Here is a 26,005-nt window from a genome sequence, read left to right as displayed (position 1 = left end):
ATAGCGGTGACGGACTGTAATTTAGCGATGATGAAAGTGCGGTGGAAATAACTATGACGGACTGACGGCCCGGCAACGACAGATTTGGTCGGTTTGAAATAGGGACGGAGTAACAACGGACGGTTGGCAGTTGACGAATGACGAATCAGCAAAATTTAGTGACATGCCCACGTCTGGTTGTCATTGAACATACAGTGAATTAAACACCCATAATAGAGAGTTTTTTTCTGCTCAGTGAAGGTGACATATTGGTATGCCTGAAATATTTGAGTGAAAATGGGTCAGACAGTGATGAATGCGATCACACATTGTGAAAGTGGAACTGCAGTTACGTGTGACTTTCTTTGAAGGTGAAGGTCTTGTTACCACATTGACGAGATTGGCCTTAAACTACTCTTCATCATTTGTTAACTAAGAAGAATCTGGTGTTACTTCACTTCCAGTAATGTGATACACCTTCTGTTAAGTCAGCACTGTGAGCTTGCGTCACTCAGTGGTTCATGTCCAACCACACCTTTTGTCCTGGAGTCTTACTTATTCAGCGTCCAACCCACAGAACTTATTTTATCTTTGTTCTTCTAATGACTGTCTGTGTGTGTGGGTGTGGGTGTGTGTGCGCGCGTGTGTGTGTCAGGTCGGATTATGACGACTGGAGACCTGCGTTGGCCAGCCTGTTGCAGCCCATCCCTTTTCCAAAAGAGTGAGTCCTCACACACAATAAAACTGACACGTCAGCACATTGTTGCAATAATGAATTTAGCCCCGTACTGTAGTTCATTTTTACAGTTATTGTTGTGTCGCAATTAGAACTTTATTAAGTGATCATAGAGAATTCTGACCATGTTGTGGAACTGGATGTGAATTGCATTTAGTAGAAACTGAGGAAAAAAACAGAGTGTGCTGCTTGATGGCAATCAGTATTCATGGTAAGATTTTGAGCTGGAGCCTATCCCAGCTGATTTACAGCGTACACCCTGGAGTGGGCGGAAGTCAATCACAGGGCTTATCTAGGCAGGCAACCATTCGTACTTGCATTCACAACTAAAGGCGATTTACAGTCTTTAATTAACTTGGCGTGCTTGTTTTTGAAATGTGGCAGAAATCCAGAGAAAACCCAAGCAAGCACAAAGGGAATACACAGACTTCGTTTCCACCATATTCAAAAATAAATAACAATAGATTTATTGATTTAATATTCCCCATAGCCGATTAAAAAAAGTGTCAAACACAAAATGAGGTTGCAATCGCAGCAAATTACAGAGACCCGCTGTTTTTTCCCTTCTGGCATTTAAACTGATTTCTTGAGGTACGAGTGACCCCATTTTCAAGACACCAGCTGTCACTTGGCCAATCCTTTTTCGTAAAAGCAGTCTCGCAGATGGTAAATAATTCTTCAAAAAAGAAGCTTCAAATTGTTCGATGTGAGTCCTAGTTGACATTTACTGTCTAAATATAAACATAAAACAAAGAGAATTACATGTTGCATATTTAAAACAAACAAAAACAACGTTCCCTTTTTGAAGGCCCTTGCTAGCTTAAGCTAACATATAATGGAAAATGCCATTGATGTATTATACTGCCCCCGGTGGCCAAGGCAGCCACACTAGAAGGAGCACCACAATTAATTAAATTGACGTATTCAATCATGATACAAACTGTTTAATTCTTAACATTATGATTATGTTATTACTCAGTTTTTATGGAGGAGTCGGACAATATTATAGAATTATATTTTCCTTATTTAAAGACGCATTACAAAAAAAAAAAAAACATTTTTTGAGGTGGGTGGGAAGGCTGGATCAAAATAATGTCATTTCCATTTATTTCAATTGGAAAATATGAAGTGAGATACGAATATTTAGAATTATGAGCATGGGCATGAGCACGGAACAAATTGAAGTCATATCTCAAGGCACTACCGTACTTTATTTCTCCTGCTACCAAACAAGCTAAGAAGCCATTTTTTTCAGCAAGATTTATTTTATTAACTCGCAACAACTTCCACAGAAATATGAAAATAAGTGCATAACCTTGGAAAAAATCCCTGTCTTCAAAACATGTATGTAGACACCATACTTCATACATTTTAAGTTTTTAATGTTTAACAATTTAACATCATAACATAATCCCCTTTGGTTCCAGTCCAATAACCTTAGCCCAAACATAATGATAGACTCTAACCGACAACACAGGCCATCTATGTAATAATTTCTATTAATATGTTGGGAAGCTGAAACCGTTGGTTGCTTTGGGGAGCTGAATGCTGACGTGGGTTGAAGTCCCTCAACAAACATGCCTCCTGTCCCGGGGGTTGTGAACTGCAGAGTTCCTCTAATAATGTGCTTGAAGCCGCCCCAAAGCATTTCTGGAGGTAGCTCATGAGGTTTCAGATTGACGGGTTCATTAAGCAGTGGAGATTTAGACGACTTGTTGTGTGCAACACTGGTAACTCACCTGTAACTCACCTGCACCATTATTGGCTTGTAGCCTTGACTTGCCTTTATCGCTTAAAGGTGTCATTAGGAAAGGCAAAAACACTCCCCAGTAATCTGTAGCTCAGGAGACAATTAGTTCCGTCAACGCACATGCTAACAAGCACATACTGACATTATTGCGATAAAAAACATTTTCTAACGGGCAAGTACAGTGGATCGCTAGTCAAGCACAATATCTGTTCCCCATTGTTCAAATCAATATTTCCCATAGCAAATTGGATAAATACATTGATTTAGTTAGTTCCAGTATCATCATAAACTCAATAGGTGTAACAATTTAATGGCCCTATAAAGAAAATTCCTTATCAATTTGATACACCACAGAGAAGAGTGTTGCTAAAAAGCAAAAAATTTGAATGAATAAAAAAAAATATATGATAAAAGTATAAGAAATCAGCCTCCAAATTCAAATACTAGAGTGTGCCCGTTTTGCCTTTCAATCAAATGCTTCCAAACGGTGCTGCAATAGTCGCTAGCTAGCTAACTAGCTCGCAGGCTAACAAGCTTCCAAACGACCGGTACCGATGTCCAGTTTGTCTAAACGTCTTCCAGCAGGTGTAAAGTTTATTCTACTTTCCTGTGTACTAAACCTTCATGCCTTAGATTAACCAGGAAATGCAAGGAGTCGGCAGGCTTTTCAAGGTGCGCGATCAGCGTACTCGCGCACTTTGAGTGGCAACAGCAGACACATAAACAGCAGCGGATTCATTCATGCCGTACAAAACACATACCCATATGCACTTGAACGGCAAGAGGGTGAACTCTATGAGAAGTGTCCTTCACAGTTATTTAGGTCAATCATCTACTCATTAGCAAATAGTTGATTTAAGTTATTGTCATTAAAGTTGTTTTTATGATTGATTTTATAAATGACTGCAGTTTCAATATGTTGCGCATCTTGGGTAAAAGAAGCGTGTTTGACATTTGCTTCAACGACTGATCCATCGTTTTTTGTGCGTACGCATGGTCTGAGGATATTCTAAACTTGCTCACAGGATACACACAAATTCAAGTGTGAAGTTATTGATGAGTCACACATTGTGTGCCTCCGCACAATTAGTGAATGAGGCCCATTGTTCCTACTCTGCTGGTTCATTTAGCGTTCTCACAGTAAAAGCCTGTCCAAATTGGATCATTACAAACCACTGTAACTAATGTCGTTGTTTTTCTCTTATTGGTCACAATAATGTAAACAAGAAGAAAGTTATGGAAATGAAGAAGCATAAACGCAACATGGAGCAAAAGTGTGATTTGTTTAATTTGAGGAATTATCTTGACAATTGAGCAGGCTGCAATAGACCCGCTAATGGCCGGAGCTTACACTTTCCAACCCTACCCACATTATCACACCTTATCCTTGTTCTCTCAGTTAAAAGATGCGCCTTTATCCAATGTCTTACTGCTAACAGCTACAAATTGAACCTACCCACTATCTTGTGTACCAGAATATTGTACAAAGAATAGCTACAGAGCAGTTTAGACTAAAAATGATTCGGCTCATGGCAGGTTATAGTAGACCAAGGTTGCATGGCTTTCACGTTACATGGAAACAGCTCTTGAATGCATCACTTAATATACAGTATTGCAGGATTGTGAAATCAGCTGAATAAAATTTGATTCACATTCTTAACAATTACTGGTAATGGTTTCAATTTAATTACAGTATTTTATGGACTATAAGCCACACTTTTATATAGCCGCACCCACTCTATTTTTAAAAAAATAATGAAAAAAACGATATGTAAGCCGCACCTTAGGGTTGGGTACCAAGAATCGGGCATCGAGTGGAACCGGTTCCATCGCTCCGGTTCTCCCAAAACCGTTCGGATTTTAGAATGTCGGTGCTAAATTTCGATTCCTAGTTAGCCGCGCGGAACAGCTACGAACGAAGTATGACCGATTTAAAAAAATAAATAAATAAATTTAAAAAAGTGCGCGGAGCCCCGGGCTCCTGCCGCCGAAGCTGCGTCGCAATAGCACGGAAGCTCGCACCCGCTCGAGCTACCGTGGTCCTCTCGGTCAGCCCCTCCGCTCGCTTCGTACCGGCCGGCAAGTGCGGGCCGCGGCGTCGGCGACTCTGGGCGTGCGCCCCGCCCTGCCCACGGATCTCCCCAGCAACCGCCGCGGTGGCAGCAGTCGCCCTTCGCGGGGTCGGTGATCCTGCCCGGGCCGGCCCGGCTGGCTCATTCGGCCGACGCCTAGCCATGGAACTGATGCGATGCAGCTTATGACCCAAAAGTCAGAATCGGCTAAGTACGACTAATGGCAACATTGAGCCAACAAGTTCAAAACACAAATGCACACATACATCTAATATTTATCTTATAGCATATGCAGCTGCAGCATATACAAATACACTGTATATACATATACATCACATGTTTACATAGACTGCTTAGAGTAAATAAGACTTTCCTTGCTTGCCCGTTGTGTTTGTCATATATATTTTCTTTCTTTCTAAAGAACGAAAGAAAATAACCTAGTGCATAGCGCCCTCGCCTGTTGAACTCCTCCAACTGCAGTTACATCATGTTAATGGCAATTGTGTTCCATTGTATTGTAATTCCGGTTAGAGCGCCCCTAGCGGTGGAAGAAAAATCCACAGAATAGCCACACTTTTATATAAGCCACATGGTTCAAAACCCAGGAAAAAAGTAGCGGCTTATAGTCCGGAAAGTACGATATATGTATTTTTAAGAATGTACCTTAGTTATATTCCATATTGCAATCTTTAGCCAACCAACCCGCCCCCCTCCACCCACAAGTTATTATGAGATGTCATTCCAAGGAACAAATCCGTTCTTATCTTGTGTTGATAATATTCCATATAAATAATGCAGTTGTTCACAAGGACTGATGTCGCAATAACCAATAGGACACTCCCGCTGACATTGTGTTGACGAGATAAAATAACAAAGAAGAGCTGTGTCATGTACAGTACTGTGGTAAAAGGTTCAGCTCAAACCAAATAGTGGCCAAATGATGTATAAATATACGCTAAACTATTCTAAATATTATAATATGTTTCCTTTAAGACAGTGACATGTCGTTTCTCCTTTTCTGCAGGGCCCTTGCACATGCCAAATTCACAAAGTAAGTATTACATACAACATGACTGGATCGCAAAATATTGATTTCAGTTTACCAACTTTATTGTTTGCCCCCCCCCCCCGTCTGACTAGGGAACTGAAATATGTTATTCAGAGGTTCGCAGAGGATCCAAGGCAAGAGGTGAGACTTTGTTCAAACCGGTGTCACCCCTCTCAATGCTCCTTCTGAACTACTCCTTTGTGCCTTAGGTCCATTCCTGCCTACTCAGCGTGCGTTCGGGAAAAGATGGCTGGTTTCAGCTCTATAGTCCAGGGGGGGTGGCCTGTGATGATGATGGCGAACTTTTTGCCAGTATGGTGGGTCTACATATACTCTCAATAACACCCTTAGCATTAATTGGTTGTGATTGGTATGAACTGTTCCATCCCTCTCTGTTTTCTTCTATATCAGGTTCATATCTTGATGGGTTCCTGTTATAAGACTAAGAAGTTCCTCTTCTCTTTGGCTGAGAACAAGCTCGGCCCCTGCATGCTATTGGCCTTGCGCGGGAACCAGACGATGGTTGAGGTATGTCATTTTTTTATTCAATTCTAATTGCATATGCATATGTATGCATATGTGTATATATATATGCATATATATGTGTATATATATATATATATATATATATATGTGTATATATATATATATATATGTGTATATATATATATATATATATATATACTCATATATATATACACATATATATATACACATATATATACACATATATATATATGCATATATATATATGCATATATATATATATGCATATATATGCGTATATATATATATATATATGCGTATATATATATATATATATATATATGCATATATATATATATATATATATGCATATATATATATATATATATATATATATATATATGCATATATATATATATATATATATATATATATATATATATATATATATATATATATGCTTCAAGATTTTTTTTTCACTGACAGTAACAGTTCAACCGTGGTGGAAGTCTGCACTCGTGAGTGTCATCGAGTTTAAACGTTTGATTGTGTGTTGCCAGATTTTATGTCTGATGTTGGAGTACAACATCATCGAGAACAAGGACACGCAACTGCAGATCATCTCCACCCTGGAGAGCACCCAGGTGGGCCTGCGCATGTACGAGCAGCTCTGCGACCGACAGCGGGAACTCAAAGAACTGGTGAGTTAGTATTGCTTATGCACATAATGACACTCATGTGCACATATCTACATTCTACATATCTTTACTTTATAAGGTACATTGGTGTTTTCAATTAACACTGCATTGGGCCTTTTGGCGCAACGCTGAATTTACGGCATAAACATCTGATCTGAAATTTTGGCTGCTGGATTTCTAGTGCAGGTAAAAATACAGACTGTAGCGTAAAGTTATGTTGAAAATGGCTGACTGGATGGATGGATGAATGGATATTAAATGCTGCATACCATTTAGTTGGCCTGGAATGACATTGGGGTTAGGGTGGTTAATTGCAGGTAACCTCTTATAATTTTGCCTGCAAGCTGAATTCTCGCGGTATTTGTGCGTTCACACAACCCCGAGAATCCCTCTTGTCACAAACCCTCTGACTTGCTCCGAGCTGGTGCGGACCAATCACAAAGGAACAGTGTGTTTGGGGGCGGGCTATGCGGCTGTGATGAAAACTTTTCTCGGTTGACAAATGGCCTGATTGAAAATGTACTGAATGTGCCACCTTTTTTGAGCAGATCACATTGGAGCAGTCCCAGATTGATACTCTGGCGAACTCCTTGGAATGAGTGGTTCACGTACAGTATTAATCTGTCCCTTGCCAGATTAGGTAATTCCACCACAATGGCACAACTGGAAGCATTATTCTGATCTAGAGCTACCACAAACCTTTATTTTGATAGTCAACTAATCAACGATTAGTTTTGCAGTTAGTGGACTAATTGGGTCATATGTAAATCGCAGCATATCGCACCAGCAAGTTGCTGCCCTTATGTAACCATGATTAGATTGCATCTTGAGTTCTTTAATGTATGTACAAACTGCAAATTATAACAATTATGATGATAGTACACTCTTAAAACACTTGGATTATAAATAACACAATTTGGGGTCAAAAATGGACCAAACCACTTCTTGGGTCAGTTTGACCCAACTTCCTGGGTTGTTTTTTTTCCAGAAAACAACCCAGAAAGTTAGGTCAAATTGATGAGTAGTTTTGTACCAAATAACCCAAAGAATTGGGCCGTGTTGTACAAAACAATGCAAGAAGGTGGGTCGAATTGACCCAATTAGCGGATCGGCCCTTTTTTAACCCAAAAATGTGTTATTTTTAACCCAACTGTTTTTACAGTGTACATTTAACTTTGATTAAACTTTGCAGCATTTGTACCAGCATTTCTGACATGTTTATAAATTATGCTGCAAATTAAATTGAAGGCGAAACTCTTAACATTTTCAGCTATAAATATTTAGTGCATTTTAAAACGCAGCCAAAAACTACGCACAGTGAAAAGTTGCACTATGAATACTATGTGACTATCTCTAAATCCAAAAAGGGATACTTAGATGTTTCACTGTTCTCAGGCATGGACCTTTTTTAAAATGCAGAAGAAAATGCAAACAGATTAGTAAAATTAGGAAAAGAACACACTGTGCTAAAAGAAAAAACGCTGAAATAAACATTTGGGGAGCCTATTTTAGTAGACTGGCACCCGTGCGCGCGGCATAAAACCGGGCGTAACTTTATTTTTGTGCCAGCGCAAGTCTAGTCTAGAGTGCTCGGGGCCGTGTTGCGCCCATCTGGCTGTTTCGGTGCACAGAGTTGCTTCCCCCCAACTCGTCTGAGAAATTGGTGAAAGAAAATAGTCTGCTCTCAGCGTAAAAACGGGCGCATTGTCATATTCGTGCCGGGGCAAAAAAAATGGCCCCCGACTATTTTTTTAAGTTTCCCGTCTATCATTTATCACCTACAAAATGGGCGTCCGTCATAGGCGGATAGGCAGACCGGTCCGTCACATAGGCGGTATGCCCAGCTCTGTTGGTTACCCTCTACACAAGGGGTGGCCAACCACTCAATGGTAAAGAGCCAAAATTTGGACTGTGTTATTGCAAAGAGCCACATCTTACACATAAACATACATAAACTGCTCCGTACCACCCCCATCTCCCTAACACTCTTTTGCATGTTTTGACAAACTCTTGTTCATTGTATACTAGGGATGAAACGATTCACTCACGCCCGATTCAATTTTCGATTTTCAGTTCCCGATTTTCGATTTGATTTTTTTTTTTTAAATCGCTACCATACTTGTCTCTCTGCTCTAGTGTGGTGCTGCAGCCATTCGCAAACGCAATACGCGTTGATGTTTGGCGCAAGTGTCTGCCACAAACTATTATTTTGCTAGTCGACTAATCACCAACAATAGTGCTGAGTTGCCCTAATACTCGTATGAAACTACCTAAAATTACAAAAAAAAAATACTTGTAAACATATTTCAATTTTTTGGGGCACCAATCCTTTTTTTTAATGTAGAGGAGAGTGAAATCATATTGAGTAAAATTGGGGAAAATAAAACTAAATACAGGAATTTCGACTTTACGACGCCCGTGCCTCCTTCGCTATTTTTTCCCCAGCACCATAGAGGCTAAAGTCAAAATTCCCATTTCTGAAACATTCAGAATCTCCCATTTACATGATTGAGCAGACAGAGTTGCTCGGGCATTTGAATAACCCAGTGTGTACGGCGACACCTGGCGTCATGACTCAAACAGACGTCATTTCCGCTTGTTACATTCAACTGTCAATAAAACACTTGGTATTCATGTCACACTCGCCACATGAATGAAGCAGGTTTCCCCCTCGCTCCAAAAGTGTGCTATTGTGCTATGTCGCTGAGCTTGTTTACCTCTACTTATGTATTTGTGATGGGTTTCGCACCAAACAACACACTTCCCCATACAAGCACTTCCTGTACTACAAAGACCAACATTCCTTGCGGTTGAGCATGTGCAGAGTGTCTCGATCGTGTCTGTTTGCTATCCGGCAGTATATTTGCCTTTTCCGCCCTCCTCTCCTCTTTCTCCATCCACTTCTCAGCAGTAATGCTAAGTACAGCATCTTATGCTTTTTATTTTAATGTATTTTCTTTTTTTATACAAAGTATTATGACGTAAATTTCGACTTTAATGGTGAAAACAGCTGTAAATAAGTCCATACACTTAATTACACTTAGCTACACCAAGTAGCCTACGCCTGCTCCTTTTTGGCTCGAATTGAAAGCTGGCTGTGTTGTACAAGTCCCGGTGCCCACAGACCGCAATGATTATTTTGTCCTACATTGTTTGCCCGCTTTTTACCTGCCGTGTATGTGACATATTATATACATTCTCGAAGCCTTTGTAGTCCCCTGTAGCTGTACAGATTTGGCACTATCTACGCAATCCGTATTTACTTTATATGTACTCGCATCGCGAGAACAGCTCAACTCACGTTCGGCATGACCGCAGCATATCTTGTATCCCTGTAATGTACTGTTCAGTCTAAAGTCGCTTGTGGGGCATTTTGACATTTTTATTGATTGTAGAAAAACAAATAAACTGGAATATGCCTTTCTGTAAAATTGTAGAATGCTATTGCTGACTGTGTTTTGGAGCAGTTGCACTTATAACAAATACTTCAACGTAGGCTATACTTTCCATGTTTGTGATTGATTGATAAAGAGACGTGAATTAGCACCACCACATTTCTGTCAAATACACCCCATTACTCAAAAGTGTCAACTTCATTACCAGAGCTGGGCAGTCCGTCACTGGGTCGGACCGGTCGGACCCTCCGGCCCGGCCGGATGCGCATTTTTGGTGCGGGCGGTGGGGGCTGACAATTTTTTAAAAAGGGCTGGACTAAGCATGGCCGGAAGTGGATTTTAGTCCGGCCTACTAATCGGCCCTCATGTGTGTGACGTGGTCGCGAGCCGGCCAAATTTCATCTCAGCCTCCTCTGTGAAAGGCTTGTGTCAACGCGAGCGACAACTGCCGCATTGATTCACATGACCGACGCATTGTGCTGTTGGCGACAGGTCTGCAACACATGCCACACACACATCAGGAATTGTTGCTGCTCTGATCGGTCCATTATGTCACATGTTGCGATAACATTCAGTTTCCCACACGGAGGAGAGGATGCAGCACGCAGCACGCAGCTCGTTGCTGCTGCAAAGCAGCAAACTAGTTTGGCGGCGGCGTGGGTGTTATGTCACGTATGTGTGTGTAAAGAAGCTAGTCACCCACGTTCCCCCTTAACAGATTCCTTCCAGATCGTTTTCGCAATACAATTAAATGCATCGTCTAGTCATCTCGGTCCCTTTATGGTTGTAGCAGGCACGATATCCATTGTTGTCGCTGTCTTTTTGCAGCGACGCCCCCCGACTTGAAACGCAACTGTTTCAAAACAACTTGTATCCACAAGTATAGTCAAGCTGCGCGCAGCACTTAAGGATGATGCCGGCACATCAAGGTGGAGTTCATGCACTTCTTCTGGCCTCTTCCCTACTTCCGGAAATACGCCATAGCAAACTTGTTGTGTAGTAATTTGCTGGTATGCTTTTATTTTGATGCCCTGCGACTGGCTGGCGACCAGTTCGGGGTGTAGTCTGCCTTCGCCCATTGACGGCTGGGATAGGCTCCAGCAACTTCCCGCGACCCTAGATAAGATAAGCGGTTTGGAAGATGACATGACATGCTTTTATTTTGAAGGCCGGGAAGTGTGAAGGAGGGGTAGTATGGAAAATAAATAAGTAACTTGTTGAATGCTTGCATACTTGTCTGTTGGACCCAAATAATTATACAATACGACAAAACCAACCCCATGGCTTGCAATGGAAGTAAGCACACTCAACTGGGTAAGTACTAGTGGCGCGTTTGAAGCTGTCCACAGCGGGTTTGAATAGTAAGTTAGCCAGCCAGCTTGTCTTTAAATAAACCTCTTCCGTTAGCATCTCTCCCGCGGGGGCATCATGCAGGTTTTTTTATTTTTTTGGGACGGGGGGTGGGGGGTGATAATTTTTATGAATAAGGGCGGGGGGTCAAGGTCGGAAGGGTACCCAGGTCAAGGGTGGAGGGTTGCGGCCGGACGGGCAAAAAAGGGTCAAGTGCCCAGCTCTGTTCATTACTTACACATAGCATGGATAAAGCGACTCACACACGCCATCTGCTGTGTGGAAAAGTTCCAACAGGGTCATATGCAACGACACCACTGACGCCATCTTTTTTTTGTTGTTGTCACAGCAAAGAAAAGGTGGCCCCACCCGCCTGACTCTTCCCTCCAAGTCCACGGTGAGATAACAGTGATGAGCTCCTGTCTTTCTTCTTCGCCACTCTGTCCTCATACAGTATATGCATAAAGCTCAATTAATAAAAGCTTTGTCATGTTTTAGGATGCAGACTTGGCTCGCCTGTTGAGTTCAGGTTCTTTTGGGAACTTGGAGAACCTCAGCCTGGCCTTCACCAATGTCACCAGTGCCTGTGCCGAGCAGCTCATCAAGCTGCCTTCGCTCAAACAACTTAACCTGTGGTCCACTCAGGTAGGCACACGCACACATACACACACGTAGCCTTAGAATCTTTCCCTTTGCGCACTGTTACCTTTTTACGTGTATCATCTCTGTCCTCAGCTCCGAACCGTAATCACAACACATCACAGCGGTGAAACGCAGACAATAGAAAGGGATATCGATTCGCTTGCTGATTTAACTGCGCCTTCATTACATCCTTTTTTAACAGCAAACAAATTTCTATGGCACTCATTCTTGAAACTGGTCCTCATCTTAAGCAGGGAATCCCAGACTTCCCTCTCCCAAGGCACTTCGTCCAGCTCGTCCTGGGGGATCCTGAGGCATTCCCAAGCAAGCCGGGACACATAGTCTTGCCAGTGTGCCCCGGTTGTCCCCGGCGCCTCCTCCCAGTAGTACATGCCTGGAACACCTCACCAGGTGTCCTGGTAAGATGCCCGAGCCACCTCATCTGGCTCCTCTCAATGCGGACGAGCAGCGGCTCAACTCTGAGCCTCTTCCGGATGACTGACATTCTCACCTTATCTCTAAAGCAATTATCTCAATGAGTGGCAAAGGTTTGCAAGTGTGTGTGCACTTAGCAAATGTTTTTTGTCAGACTTTGTTCGGTGTTGTAAACAGTTGCAAAGACGTTCGCCAGATGTGCACCAACAATTTAAACTTTGTTTTAGCATCTTATCTTGTCACTTTTCTTTGCGATAAGGAAAACTGTTTGCGGACACACTACCAGACCTGTGCCACTCAAAGAGATCCGGCTTAAGGGAAAGCCTGGACACGCTGAGGAGGAGACTAATTTCGTCCGCTTGTATCCGGGATCTTATTCTTTTGGTCACCGCCCACAGTTCTTGACCATAGGTGAAGCTAGGAACCAAGATCAACCGGTAAGTCGAGAGCTTTCCCTTCTGGCTCAGCTCCTTCTTCACCATGACGGACCAATACAGAGTCCGTATCACAGCAGACGCTGCGCCGATCCGCCTGTTGGTCTCCCGCTCCAAGACACCAAGGTACTTGAACTCCTCCACTTGGGGCAGGATCTCATCCCGGACCTAGAGAAGTCACTCTGCCCTTTCCGACTGAGGTGGTGGTGCTGATTTTCATCCCAGCCGCGTCACACCCGGCTGCGAACCGCTCTAGTGAAAGTTGAAGATTGTGGCTTGAAGAAGCCAGCAGTACCACATCATCTTCAAAAAGCAGAGATATAATACTGAGGCCACCAATCCGGACCCTCAACGCCTTGGCTGCTCGTACAAATTCTGTCAATAAAAGTTAGAAACAGAATCAGTGTCAAAGGGCAGCCTTGGCGGAGTCCAACCCTCAATGGAAACGAAACAGACAATACTACCAACAATGCGGATCGAACTCTGATGCCAGTTGTGCAGGGGTCGAACAGTCTGTACGAGTCCGATACCCTGTACTCTCGAAGTATCCCCGGCAAAATCCCCCGGAGTACATGTTCAAATGCCTTTCCATGTCCACAAAACACATGTAGACTGGTTGGGCGAACTCCATGGACTCTTGAGGACCCTGTCGAGGGTAGAGAGCTAGTCCACTGTTCCACGGCCTGAACAAAAATCACACTGCTCCTCCTGAATCCGAGATTCGACCTCCCAACGGACCCTCATTTCCAGTACCACTGAACAAACCCTAGCAGGGAGGCTGAGCAGTGTGATCCCCCTATAGTTGGAACACGCCCTCCGGTCCCCCTTCTTAAAAAGGGGAACCACCACCCCGGTCTGCCATTCCAAAGTCACTCTCCCCGATGTACATGCGATGTTGCAGAGGCATGTCAACCAGGACACCTCCACAACATCCAGAGCCTTTAGGAACTCTGGACGGATTTGATCCACCGCCGGGGCTTTGCCACCGAGGAGCTTTTCGTTGACTTCAACCCCAGAGATAAGAAAGCCCACTTGAGAGTCCCTAGAGTCCTTAAAAGAATGTGTGTCGGTTGAATTGAGGAGGATTTTGAAGTATTCTCCCAACTGTCTCACAACGTCTTGAGTCGAGGTCAGCGGCACCCCATCTCCACTACACCTAGTGGTAATGGTGCCCTGCTTCCACCTTCTGAGACACCAGATGATGGACCAGAATTTACTTGAAGCCGTCTGTAAGTCGTTTTCCATGGCCTCGCCAAACACCTTCCATGCTCAAGTTTTTTCATCAGTGACCACTGAAGCTGCATTCCGCTTGTCTGCTGCCTCCAGAGTCCCCTTTTCAGCATGCCATACCGCCAGTGTCCACCAGCGGGTTTGGGGATTTGCCGCCCACGACAGGCACCAACCACCTTACAGCCACAGCTTTGATTGGCCGCCTTAACAATGGAGACACGATACATGGTCCATTGTGACTTAATGTCCACCGCTTGCCCCCGGGACGTGGGCTAAGTTCTGCCGGAGGTGGGAGTTGAAAGTCCTTCTGACAGGGGATTCTGCCAGACGTTCCCAGCAAAACGCTCACAATACGTTTGGGTCTGCTAAGTGGGACCGGAATCTTCCCCCACCTTCGGAGCCAACACACCACCAGGTGGTGATCAGTTGACAGCTCCGCCTCTCTCTTCAACCGAGTGTCTAAAACATGCGGCCGCAAATCCACACCTGCTCTGCGCCTCTCATTGCGGCCAACTCCAGAGTGCAAGAGAGTCCGAGAGTCCAACCCCTCTTGAGAGGATTTGCGCCAGATCCCACAAGTTGTGTGTGGAGGCAAGTGCGACTATGTCTAGTTGGAACTTCTCTGGCTCGGACTACCAGAGAGGTGACATTCCATGTCCCAAGAGCGAGCTTCTGTAGCCGGGTATCAGACCGCCAAGGTCCCCGCCTTTGGCTGCCGCTCAGCTCATAGAGCACCCGACCCCTTTCGCCCCTCCCATGGTTGGTGAGCTCATTACAAGTGGGACCCACATTGTCCTTGCGAGCTGAGCCATGGGTGCAAGCCCGGCCAAAAGGTGCTCGCCAACGAGCTCCACATTACACTGAAATTACATTTGATAATTCCATTACAGCCTGAATTATGAACACTGTAGAGTGATAGTGTATAGGTGCCGTAATTATTCCTTTATTTTATAGTGAGTTGCCTTTGTACATTAAGCGTTATGTGCCACCTCAAATTGACCTCTGGTCTTACCCTGGTCAGCCTACTTAATATTCTCTGAGTCTTCCCTCGGTGGAGCTATCAAAAGTTATTTATAGGGATGTACGATATCTAAATGTCACGATACGATAATATCACAATATGACCCTCATAATACGATAATTATATTGTGGGGTGGTTGGCGAGATATAAAAAGCTCATGATATTGTAAAAAAAAGAAAGCTAATTTAAAAAAAAATCATCACAATATTCTGTTTTTGTACATCATAACAGCATTGACAAAGAAATAGGCTTGGCCAGTCATGAGACCCTTTAGGCGATTGGCGTAGGTCTTAAAAGCTTGTGGCATCAAATTAAACTGCACTAATAAACTGATCATCAGAGGGTGCTGGAACTGTACAAATGGAAAACAACTTGGGCTTTGCTATTAATATCGTTACATGATGACAACAATATATTGTTGCAAATTTAATATCGCGATATCACGACATCCATATTTATGTTTTTGATGTGGCCAAATGCACATATTTACCTCCTAATTATTATGGACTTCCATTTTATAGTAACCATGAGTCAGCAGAATGAAGTTCTTTTAGTATTAAATAGTTCAGAGAATAAAACTTTCAGAGAATCACACAGAGATTCAACAAAATATGTATATGTAATGTCTTTCCACAGTTTGGGGATGCAGGACTGCGGTTGTTGTCGGAGCACCTGGCCTGCCTTCAGGTGTTGAACCTGTGTGAGACTCCTGTCACTGATGCTGGATTACTGGCTCTGAGCTGTAAGGAAACACATACACTCGCATATTACACTCATCTATTGTCCCAAGAATTCAATGAGAATATGTGCAAATACATTTATAACCATTCAACAAACTGCATGGTTTTTTTTCAGCCATGAAGAGTTTGTGTAGTCTGAACATGAACAGCACCAAGCTTACAGCTGACACATATGAGGACCTCAAGGTAAAAACAAGACACAACGCTGATAACGACAAAATGTTTGACTTTGTGTGCCATTCTGGTTTCAGTGCTTTAATTACATGCATTTTTGGTAATTTGGCATTTAAAAAAAAAAAGTTAAACTTCATTCATTTTACATGTAATTAATTAATTAGTTTAACTTGGAAAAACGCATAAGGGCTAAAAAAATACACCCCTATATTGATATATTTCACTTATATGGCAATGTTTTCAACACACGGATAAATACAATCACAGAAGACGCTGTGACAGATTGATTTGTGGAAGAATAGGAAATCAGTTGTTACGTGCCGTAAGGCAATTAAAAGAACAGGACCCAGGAGGCAGAGAGCAGTAATCCAAAAAAAGGCAACATTTATTTTTGGCACAAAGTAACAACACAAAATCACTGAGTTCAAAAGTAGGGAAAACTAATATATATTCAGGAAAACAAAGTAGCAACAAAATCACCCAGGAAGACAAAGTAGCAACTGAGAATCACCTTGCTCAGGGAAATACAATTAAACAACAAAAGGGAGTAACTCAGTTCACCGGGAGTTGTCCACTCGAGAACAGAGAGGCGCATGGAAATCAAGGAATCATCTGGCACATCTAATTAGTCTGATGCGGTTCAGGTGAGTGTGTGAGTCTCTGCTGCCGAGTTAAGCTCCACCTACTGCCACACTCCAGCACTGCAGGGAGGGAGGAGCACAGAGAGGGAAGGGGAGAAGCAGGAACTGCGGCACAACACAGCAACAGCGAACGCGGACCACGACATCAGTCATATTTGGACATACGGGCTGTCTGCCTGACAGCGACTTGATGTAGCTTACATTCCTAATAATTTACACAAATATAGAAAGAATTGCTGGTGACATGTAAATATAGATTTGCATATTGGTAGGATTGTTTTTCCCCCAATTATTTTTTTTCTGAAATTTTATTTTCGTGAAAAACGCTTGTCGAATGTTTGTCAGTGTTTTTTGAAGATTTTTTGTTTTTTCTTTCCTCAGTGCATTTCAATGGGTGTCGATTACAAGCGGGTTTTCGCTATTAGTGGGCCAGCCTGATCGCCGCAAATAGTAAAGCCAAATACTTTTTTTGTTTTGATAGGAAGGGACAATAAAAGTCACATTGTTTTGAGGACAAAATGACACAGGGCCAGTTCCATCAAACGGTGCTTTGGCATGTTTACACACACCTTTGCGTAAAACCAATAACTGGTGTATGGAACATGTCTTTTGTGTGCCGGTCTCTGTATCCGTGCTTGCGTGATGCTGCGAGTCAAGTTGTCACACGACAAGATGCATGACGGCTCTTTTGCAACTTTTAGATTCTTGCCTGAATTTTTTTTATTGAATTGTTCATTAAAACTCAAAGGGCATGTGAAGTTGAGGAGCCACTGTAGTGGTTGTAATGTCTTATGTGCTATTTTCCCTACAGGCCAAACTGCCCAACCTGAAAGATGTGGATGTTCGGTACACAGAGGCCTGGTGATCGAGTGTGCTGACGCAACCTGCACAGGGGAGCCGAACCCCCAGAAGAAAGCATAGCCAGTCTGAAAACAGCTCACAAACAAGTTTTTTGTTGCATCATCTGACATTTTCTTCATTAGACCAGGATGTCAGACAGCAATCATCAGGATCATCTTTCTTTAACGTGTGTGTGTGTGTGTGTGTGTGTGTGTGTGTGAGGAGAGGATACAACAACGCCATGACCAGGACGGAAAAGTTGCAATTTTCTCCGACAAAGAAAGCTTTACGGACCTTGTTGCTCACCTCGCTACTGCTGTCAATGTATAGTGGACCTTTTTTTTTGCTAATGTGATCTGAGGATGTCCAAGGACCTGCTATACTGTAACAAAACGGATATTTTTTCCCCGCCTGTATCCTTGTAATATGTCATCTGTTTCTCAACCGGTCCGGCTCTGACGTTTTGTGGGTAAGGGTGATGCCCACTCAGAACCTTCCACTCTTTTTTCTTTTGAATCGCTCATGTATCGCTTGTGATGAAGTGCTGCTTACATTCCAGCTCTTCTCTGCCCTAATCCACGATGTAGCTATTCAAACGGACATCTTTTACTCGTAATCACCTCAGTCCCCCTTGCATTGTCCAGAGTGAGTTCCGGGTCCCTCTTTTCCAAGACTATGATTGGGAACGGCGCCGCCTTTGTGAGTTGTAAGACTGTGCCTGCTCCTCATTTACAAACATATACAAAGGCAAGACAAAAAGGTTTTTACCAGCTTAAATATACATATTTTTCCAGGCATCTGCAATTTCATATACTGTGTGTTTATATGTGATGAATGTCAGGGATGACATTTGAGAAACAGTTTGGGCTCTCTGTTGGAGAATTTAACAGTGATAGCAAAATATGTCCCTTTTTAATTCGTCCGTGTACATACCCATCAACTCCCATTACTATTTAATAAGACTTTTGTGTAGCAGTAGCTGGGCGGTCTGGGATTGCCTGTTATTTATAAGCCTCTTTTACTCTCTGGGATTTGATCCTGGCAGTATACATGTAGATGTACACAGACTCTGTTGTTTTTAGTTGAATGAGTGCTTGTTTTTGACACATAATACATGAAGCCAACTTAGAGGAGCGTACCTTTACATGGATCTCTGTACTATGCCATGGGGGGGGCGGGGGCGGGGGCACACCTGTTAATGTACACCTGTTAACGAGACCCATCACCAGCTAAGAGTTTGTGTATTTTCATATGCTCCGTCTTTCGGGCCCTGTTGTAGACTGTTGGACGTGGAGAAAGGACACTTGCCAAACAAATTTGTTTTTGTCTTGTTGCATCAAGCCAACATGAGCTTCTTCCACCAGGCTGGTGAAGCAGGTTTTGTGGTGCGCTACCTGTGCAACGGTGCAGTCTGACCTCCCTTGCCAAGGTCACGCTGCAGCCTCTTCTTTTCTGCTGTAATGAAAGTGGTGGTATTCTTAAGGTTATTTGTAAACAAGATGTTGGGACACAATTCATGTATATATTACGGAGGACGTTGATTTGGGGGGAGACAACCTTTGGCCATAATTGTCCCTCGGCATTCCTTCAAAGAGTTACCTGTGTACTGCGGTAACATTGCATTATACAGTATGTGGTAATTGCCCCACCTCACTGCAAGTCAGCCAGTTTCGTCTCATGTATGTGGCTCCATTGAGACAAAACAAGACATGTTGACTTTTTTTTTTTTTTTTTTTTGTTGGTCCATTTTGCTCCAAATGCATTTAGGTTCTTTATGTGCCACCTGCAGAATGCTCCAGGCTGTTGATAAGAAGCAAAATTTACAGCCGAGAATAGGATGCCGTCCACTGCGAGTTATTTACTTTACTATTTATTTGCCGAAATGCCGTTTTCAGTTTCGTCAGTAGATTTTGGGCCATCCGCATCCTTGCTAATTAACTTTCATATCCTGTATAATGTACATACAATTGTATATAGTCTTTCTTTTCTTTCTTGTATTGGAATAATTTTTAAACCCTTCTCATTTTTTGTTTCTGCATTAATCTTGGCCTTCCTTTATCGTTGGGCTGGTGTTGCCTTCATTTAGCAATCTGAGTGGTTGTTTTGTTGTTTCACACAAAGTGCACTGTAATCGAAATCATTGTTTTCATTGCACCATATTTTTAAGTTTCCAGCTTTACTGATTCGATGACATAAATCTGATGTTTTGTTGGTCTTGTTTTCAGGGTTTTGCATGTACTTGTCTCTACATCATCTGATATTTTCAATTTTTGTTGTTTTATATAAGGTTTGAAATTGTGATAAAGGGTTTGATCACTATCTGAGGTTAAGTGCTGAACTAGAGCAATCATTTTTGTTTTTTACGTCATCCTCATAAGACACGACAGATCTCGTCATGTTCTGTAATTATTGTAGTGTTATCATTATTAGTCACAAAACAATACGGAACCATTATTGGTGTATAAATATCCCAAGCTAAGAATTGACAAAAAACAACAACCACTTAAACAAGACATAAATAAATGACATAAAATAAATATAATTAGTAAAATAATAATAATAATAATTCTCCAAAAACATATTGTAACCTCATTACCTGACCATTTCAGGAGCACCACATTGGCCAATATTGCAGTGAAACTTTTTTTTTTTTTTTTTAGTCTCGAGATTTCTTTTTTGATTGCAAAGAATTAGATAACCACTCTCGCGTTTAAAAACATACTGCTGTGGATACATCTACTGGTTGTGTGATGAATGAATAAAGTACAGCCAAAATCACGGTGGTCCCTGCTACTCTGTCAGTTTTATTTTTTGTTGTTGTTGTTTTTTTTATAAATAATAATCACTGAAATTAACAGGTGCTGATTATTTGAATTAAGCCAAGCTACTTGTATTGCAGACTGCAGTCTTGCATTAAACGTCCTCTTCCTCCAAAAGACATCAAACAGCACATTATTTGTGGCTAAATAGAGGCTACTGTTTTTTTTTTTTTACATCTTCGTAATTGTGGGGCTGTCCTCGTTTTGTTAAATGTTCACCTCCAAGTTTGTTCCTAACAGATAAGATGTTTTGTTTTTAACCCCCCCAAAACAGCATGTTTTTGCTATTTTGAAATTCTCCGCAGTTGTGTTTGGGTCACACAATGTAAGGAGCGCATCAGATTAGTCAAATCTGACTGAAAACTCAAGAATTTGATTTTGCTTAATTCCTACCTTGAATTTTTGGGGGACAGCTGGAAAGAGTGCTCATTTTAGTTTTCATTTTTAGACTTTCTCAGCATCGATCTGCTTCTACTTGGTTGTTGTTATTACTATTATTGTTATTATTATCATTCGTCTTAGTGTTATTGCTGCTACTGTTCCGTGGCTGTAATATAACAAAAGAACTTCAACATGTAAAATAATTTTAAACAAAAATAAATTGTCTGTGAGTATGTTTAAGTTGGAGGTGTTGATTTTCTATTGCATCCAAAACTCAATCTTATCATAATGATTGGCTTTTCACAGTCCACGGACATGCACGTAACATTTTATTACACCGACACATAAAATATGAATGTGAGATCTTTATGTACACTTTTCGGTGTACATAATTTAAACTAATGTAAGAAAGAGTGTCCATCACGTTTATCTTTTTTGACAAACTCATCTAAATCCGCTGCCTGGTTATTTTTATTTGTATTGTTATTATTGCTGCTACTGCTGACTGTAGTTTTCGGTCAAAATTGACTGATAAAGAAAAACCTCGCAAGATCCATTATTAAAGATTAGTCACAGCCAATGAACACCAGAATGTTATTTCACCTCTGAAAGTGTCAACAATAATACTGTACGTGTCGGGATGGTTAAGTGGTCCATTGTGGACAGTTTAAAGTATTTGATTAAAAGAAAGCAAAAAGGCAAACAAGACACTGGAATAATTTCAGATCAAAAAGAACCTAAACAAACACTGGGACTTGACTTGATAACAGACAGCAGACCTTTGACATATGACAAACTGACAAGGACTGAAAGAAAGCGGGGAACTAAATACAGATAAGTTGACGATACAACGAGGAACACTTGGTCAAGACTAGACTGGACAAGACTGGTTGGCTAACAAGGGACGGACGGGGATGACAAGCACAGGTGGACTCAACTTAACGAGAGACAGACAAAGGAACACAAGGAAAAACTTGAAATTAGGGTCAAAACCAAACTCAAAAGACAGACTATGACAGTACCCCCCACTTAAAGGACGTATCCCAGTCCAACAAAAAAGGCCCTAAAAAAGGGGGCGGGCGGAGGGGGGGGGGGGCAGAAGGCGGGACCACGGCCCACCAATCAGGCGGGCATCTTGGATACCCGACCAGAGGTCGCTGTCGGGGCCAGTACGGTGGCCATCCCGGAAGCTTGACAGGCTCGGCTCGGCTCAGCGTTGGCCGCAAGGCTCGCGCTACAAGAACAGGAGCAGGCCCGGGAGGGCTCGCAAGGCTCGCGCCGCCAGAACGCGAACAGGCTCGAGTGGCGGCCGCGGGGCTGGCGCTGCCGAAATGGGAACATGCTTGGGTAGATAGAATGGATGGAGGACGCTCCCATGGTCCAGGTGAGACCATTTCGCTGCCAAGATGTTGATTCGTAGGGTCAGGAGGCTTCCCTCATGCCAGCAAGGGTCACAGTGCTCCGGCACAGCCTCTCACCGAGAAAACAAAAGGCACCTGGTAATGCCTGTCCCGCTGGGTCCATTTTTTGGTCAGTTTGTTCTGTCATGATATGTGTGGAGGAGGACCCAAAAGCAGGAGGCAAACTCAAGTTCAGTCTAAAGTATTTAATTAAAAGAAAACAAAAGGCCAACAAGGCACTGGAATAATTCCAAAACAAGGATCAAAAGGAAACTAAACAAATACTACAACTTGACTTGATAACAGACAGCACACCATTGACATATGACAAACTGACAAGGACTGAAAGAAAGCGGGGAACTAAATACAGACAAGTTGACGATACAATGAGGAACACCTGGTCAAGACACATTTTTTTTCCACATGAAAATGATGAAAGAACATACATTGTGCCCTACTGCTGCTTTATATGAGCTGTCTGAAATGGATTTAATACAAGAAAAGTGTTTGAAATTTTGCAATATGTTTGAAGTTAGCGAGCCGTTGGGTATTTTTCACCACGCTGTATAGTGTTGGCATAAACACAGTGTTAGTGTCGACACTATATTTTGTTGCTGTAACACTATTGGGTGTTGGACATTTATTAAGTAAATGTTATTTTAACACTGAACAGTGTGGATGCATATAAACACCAGGATGCTAAAATGAACACCCCATGGTGTTGAATTAACACCAGCAGATTTGCAGTGTACAACCAGAAATACATTCAATTTGGACTCCTACATTTTTTATGTACATCAATGACATGCGAAGCACATAGATTTGATTGCTCCTAAAAATTTGTGTTGATGGGGGGCAAGGGGTGCAGGGAAGATTTTGCCATTTACTGTACAGTACATCCAACGTCTGATGGGCTTTTTCTGATTGACATGTATGCTTTGCCCAGCAAAAGACATTTTACTGCACATTGAACTTCTATTGTCGACAGGGATGCCTCCCCTAAGGTGGCCCCCACCACTAACTCCCCACCCCACACACACTTGGAAGCCACTGATGTACATACATTGAGTCAGTGTTCCAATAAAAATATTGGCCAGGAAAGCAATCCCAGCTGCTGAAATGTTGGAATGATAATATTCAGGATCCATCTGGTGGTCGGTAAAGACAAGTTGGAAAGCTGGATGTGATGCTACCTATTTCATCGCGGACAGGTGCCATGGCATGGGTTTCATTGCTTTAATTATGTATGGATATTTTTGAGTGAAATCGTACTCTTTCGTCATATATTCAATTTATTTTACAATGAAGACCAATGGAAGTGTTGTCATGCAAGATAACGCGAAGGTTCAGTGCCAGGCCAGCATGAGCAATGTCATTGTGAAAATATTTCTGGGCCGGCGTTCTGAATTTGAAATGGAAAAGCAACTGTCATTAAAGAGATTACAGTCCTCTCTTTGAAAAGCTTGCTCCGCTCACCATGGAGAGTAACGGTCTGTATATACTCCACAAGAACAGAAAAAATGTGTTGTTTTCCTCAAGGGTGCAAGAAGAAGAACAAAGTTCATCCTGGCAAGAATGTTCCATACTTCACGAGAACCTTTTACTCAGGAGAAGTCCTCGTCTTGCCCATCCTCTGCAGCACGTCGCGTTCGTAAATCGTGTGTCTTTTGCCACAAATCCTCTCCTTCTCACCTGTTCCATTATTAAATAATATAAATAATAAATGATTGTCATTTGTGTCAGTATATTCCAAACACAATGTGTTGTAAAGATATTTCTACTTCCTCGCCAACTCTGATCCTCCAAACTTTCCATTGTTTGACAGCTGTCACTACTGGGGAAAAGTAGAAACGACATCATTTCACGTTACAAGGTCAGCAGCCAGATGTGGTTTGAGCTCTCTGCTGACATCAGGCCTAGATATCCACAATGATAGAAACAACATCTTTTACTCTACTTAAAGATAGAGTTTGCAGTGCTTAAAAAGGGACAAAACCCATTTTGTCATATGTTAAAACTGTCTGTATAACCTGACAGTAAAATAAATGAAATATATTATTTTGGAACATTTTGCCTCTAATCTTATTCTTAAATTATTATTTCTTAACTTCTCATGGTGTGACTAAAACTAGAAAATCAGAGGCTGTTGAGACAGAAGGGAGGACTGAGGCATGCGTCAATTATTTGCTCATGTGCACTGCCAAGGCTGGCAATTTCTATTTGTAGAGAAAACAATTTGAAGGCGTGTGAAATAATTTTGTATATGAAAAAAAAAAAATTACCTAAAAAAAAAAAAAAAAGGTGTACTTGTAAAAAAAGGAAAATTTGTACCTAGTACTTACTTTGTACTTGGGGAAATACTGATTTGTACCTGTATGGATGGCAATTTGTAGTTGAAGAAGTCGCCACTTGGGGTCACGAGTGTTTTTTTTTGCTGCTGGACGCACATGTGACTTTTGCACCACATTTACCACGACCATGTGGAGCCAAACAGATTTGTACTTGTACATTTAGAGGCGGGTGCTGGGGGCGTTAATGATTTGATTTGAATATCGAACCTGTATATTTTCTGCTTTAAGTATTGCTCAAGTCTTTTTTGTTTGTTTTTTGTATGCAGGTCATATATGTTTTATGAGTAATTTTGCTCGAAACAAATAAAAAAAATAAAAATAACGTTTAAACCAAGTAGTACTGATTTTGTGATCGATAGTTCAGTTACAGTTTATTAAACATTTGTACAGTTTGAGAACATTTACCAAGCTATTTTTTTGTTTGGCCACACAACTAATGACCCAATCGTCACACAAGCAAATAAAGACTTTGCTTGACATTTCTTGTGCACTTTTTTCACATTACTGGAATTGAAATAAATACAGGTATAGCAATGACAAAAATAATATAAACTTAATAAAATACATTGAATTATAATAACTTTCAGGCCACAATTTTGAATGGATACTGAAAATTTAACTGAATGTTGGCAATATGTAATATTCGGTCACATGGACAATCAATGTAGTTACATGTTTACACAAGTTTTGCATGATTTTCAGTCATCGCAATCCTCATTTGGCCCGTGAACAAAAGTAGTTGCAAAAGGATTGTACTATGTTTTTCCGCTGGGATTAGACAAACTCCAGATGACCTTACCAGGGCTCCAGAATGCCCCTAAATGGTGGCATTTTTGACCTTGAAATTTAAATCAGAATTAAATGTAATATATATCTTCATTTGTAACCAATAAATTTGCTGATTTGTGGTTATAAATGGTTGATCGTTTTATTTTCAGGGACTAACTCTTGCTTCACACTTCCATCCATTTGTAGGTAACGTAGTTTAAATGGGTGCAATTGTGAATATATATTTTGCATATCAATTTGTGATTCATGTGGCCACTGATTTTTCTACTTGCACTACTAAACTTTCCGGTTATGCCTATGCCTCGGATAAATAAAAGATGTCTGGAGCCCTGGGCCTTACACATACAATGCTGTGCGTGTCCACTGCTGCTAAATATTTGTCTATTCCCAAGCATGTGGACGTATTTGTTGGGTCCACAGCAGCATGAAGTCCAGCCAGTTCCTTGGGTCTCAAAGGGCAGTCAATCTCCGGGACATGAACACAAAAACTGGAATCACTGAACACAAGGCCACTACTTTCCCAGTTAATCATGGGGATGTGCAAACCCTGTAGGTGATGTGTAATAATTCATTATGTTGCCTGAAAAACTGCAT

At 41.8% G+C, this 26,005-nt stretch overlaps 1 protein-coding gene across 1 annotated transcript in view; it reads left to right on the top strand.

The window, feature by feature from the left end:
- Positions 1-20,449, top strand: part of cmip (c-Maf inducing protein) — a 58,648-nt gene extending 38,199 nt beyond the window's left edge. Inside the window, exons 11-21 of the mRNA XM_086028528.1 lie at positions 635-700; positions 5,562-5,588; positions 5,678-5,726; positions 5,795-5,902; positions 5,997-6,113; positions 6,632-6,772; positions 11,864-11,911; positions 12,013-12,159; positions 15,913-16,018; positions 16,132-16,202; positions 17,643-20,449. Coding sequence (XP_085884654.1) covers positions 635-700; positions 5,562-5,588; positions 5,678-5,726; positions 5,795-5,902; positions 5,997-6,113; positions 6,632-6,772; positions 11,864-11,911; positions 12,013-12,159; positions 15,913-16,018; positions 16,132-16,202; positions 17,643-17,696 — 934 coding nt within the window. The 3' untranslated portion in view covers positions 17,697-20,449. The remainder of the gene's footprint in view (positions 1-634; positions 701-5,561; positions 5,589-5,677; positions 5,727-5,794; positions 5,903-5,996; positions 6,114-6,631; positions 6,773-11,863; positions 11,912-12,012; positions 12,160-15,912; positions 16,019-16,131; positions 16,203-17,642) is intronic.
- The last annotated feature ends 5,556 nt before the right edge of the window (positions 20,450-26,005 follow it).

Source organism: Filicampus tigris, chromosome 4 (genome assembly GCF_054856515.1).
Source record: "Filicampus tigris isolate MCC_2025a chromosome 4, RoL_Ftig_1.0, whole genome shotgun sequence".
NCBI classification, from domain to species: Eukaryota; Metazoa; Chordata; class Actinopteri; order Syngnathiformes; family Syngnathidae; genus Filicampus; species Filicampus tigris.
Note: the sequence above shows the minus strand (reverse complement) of the source record. Positions and strands in the feature narration are given on the sequence as shown.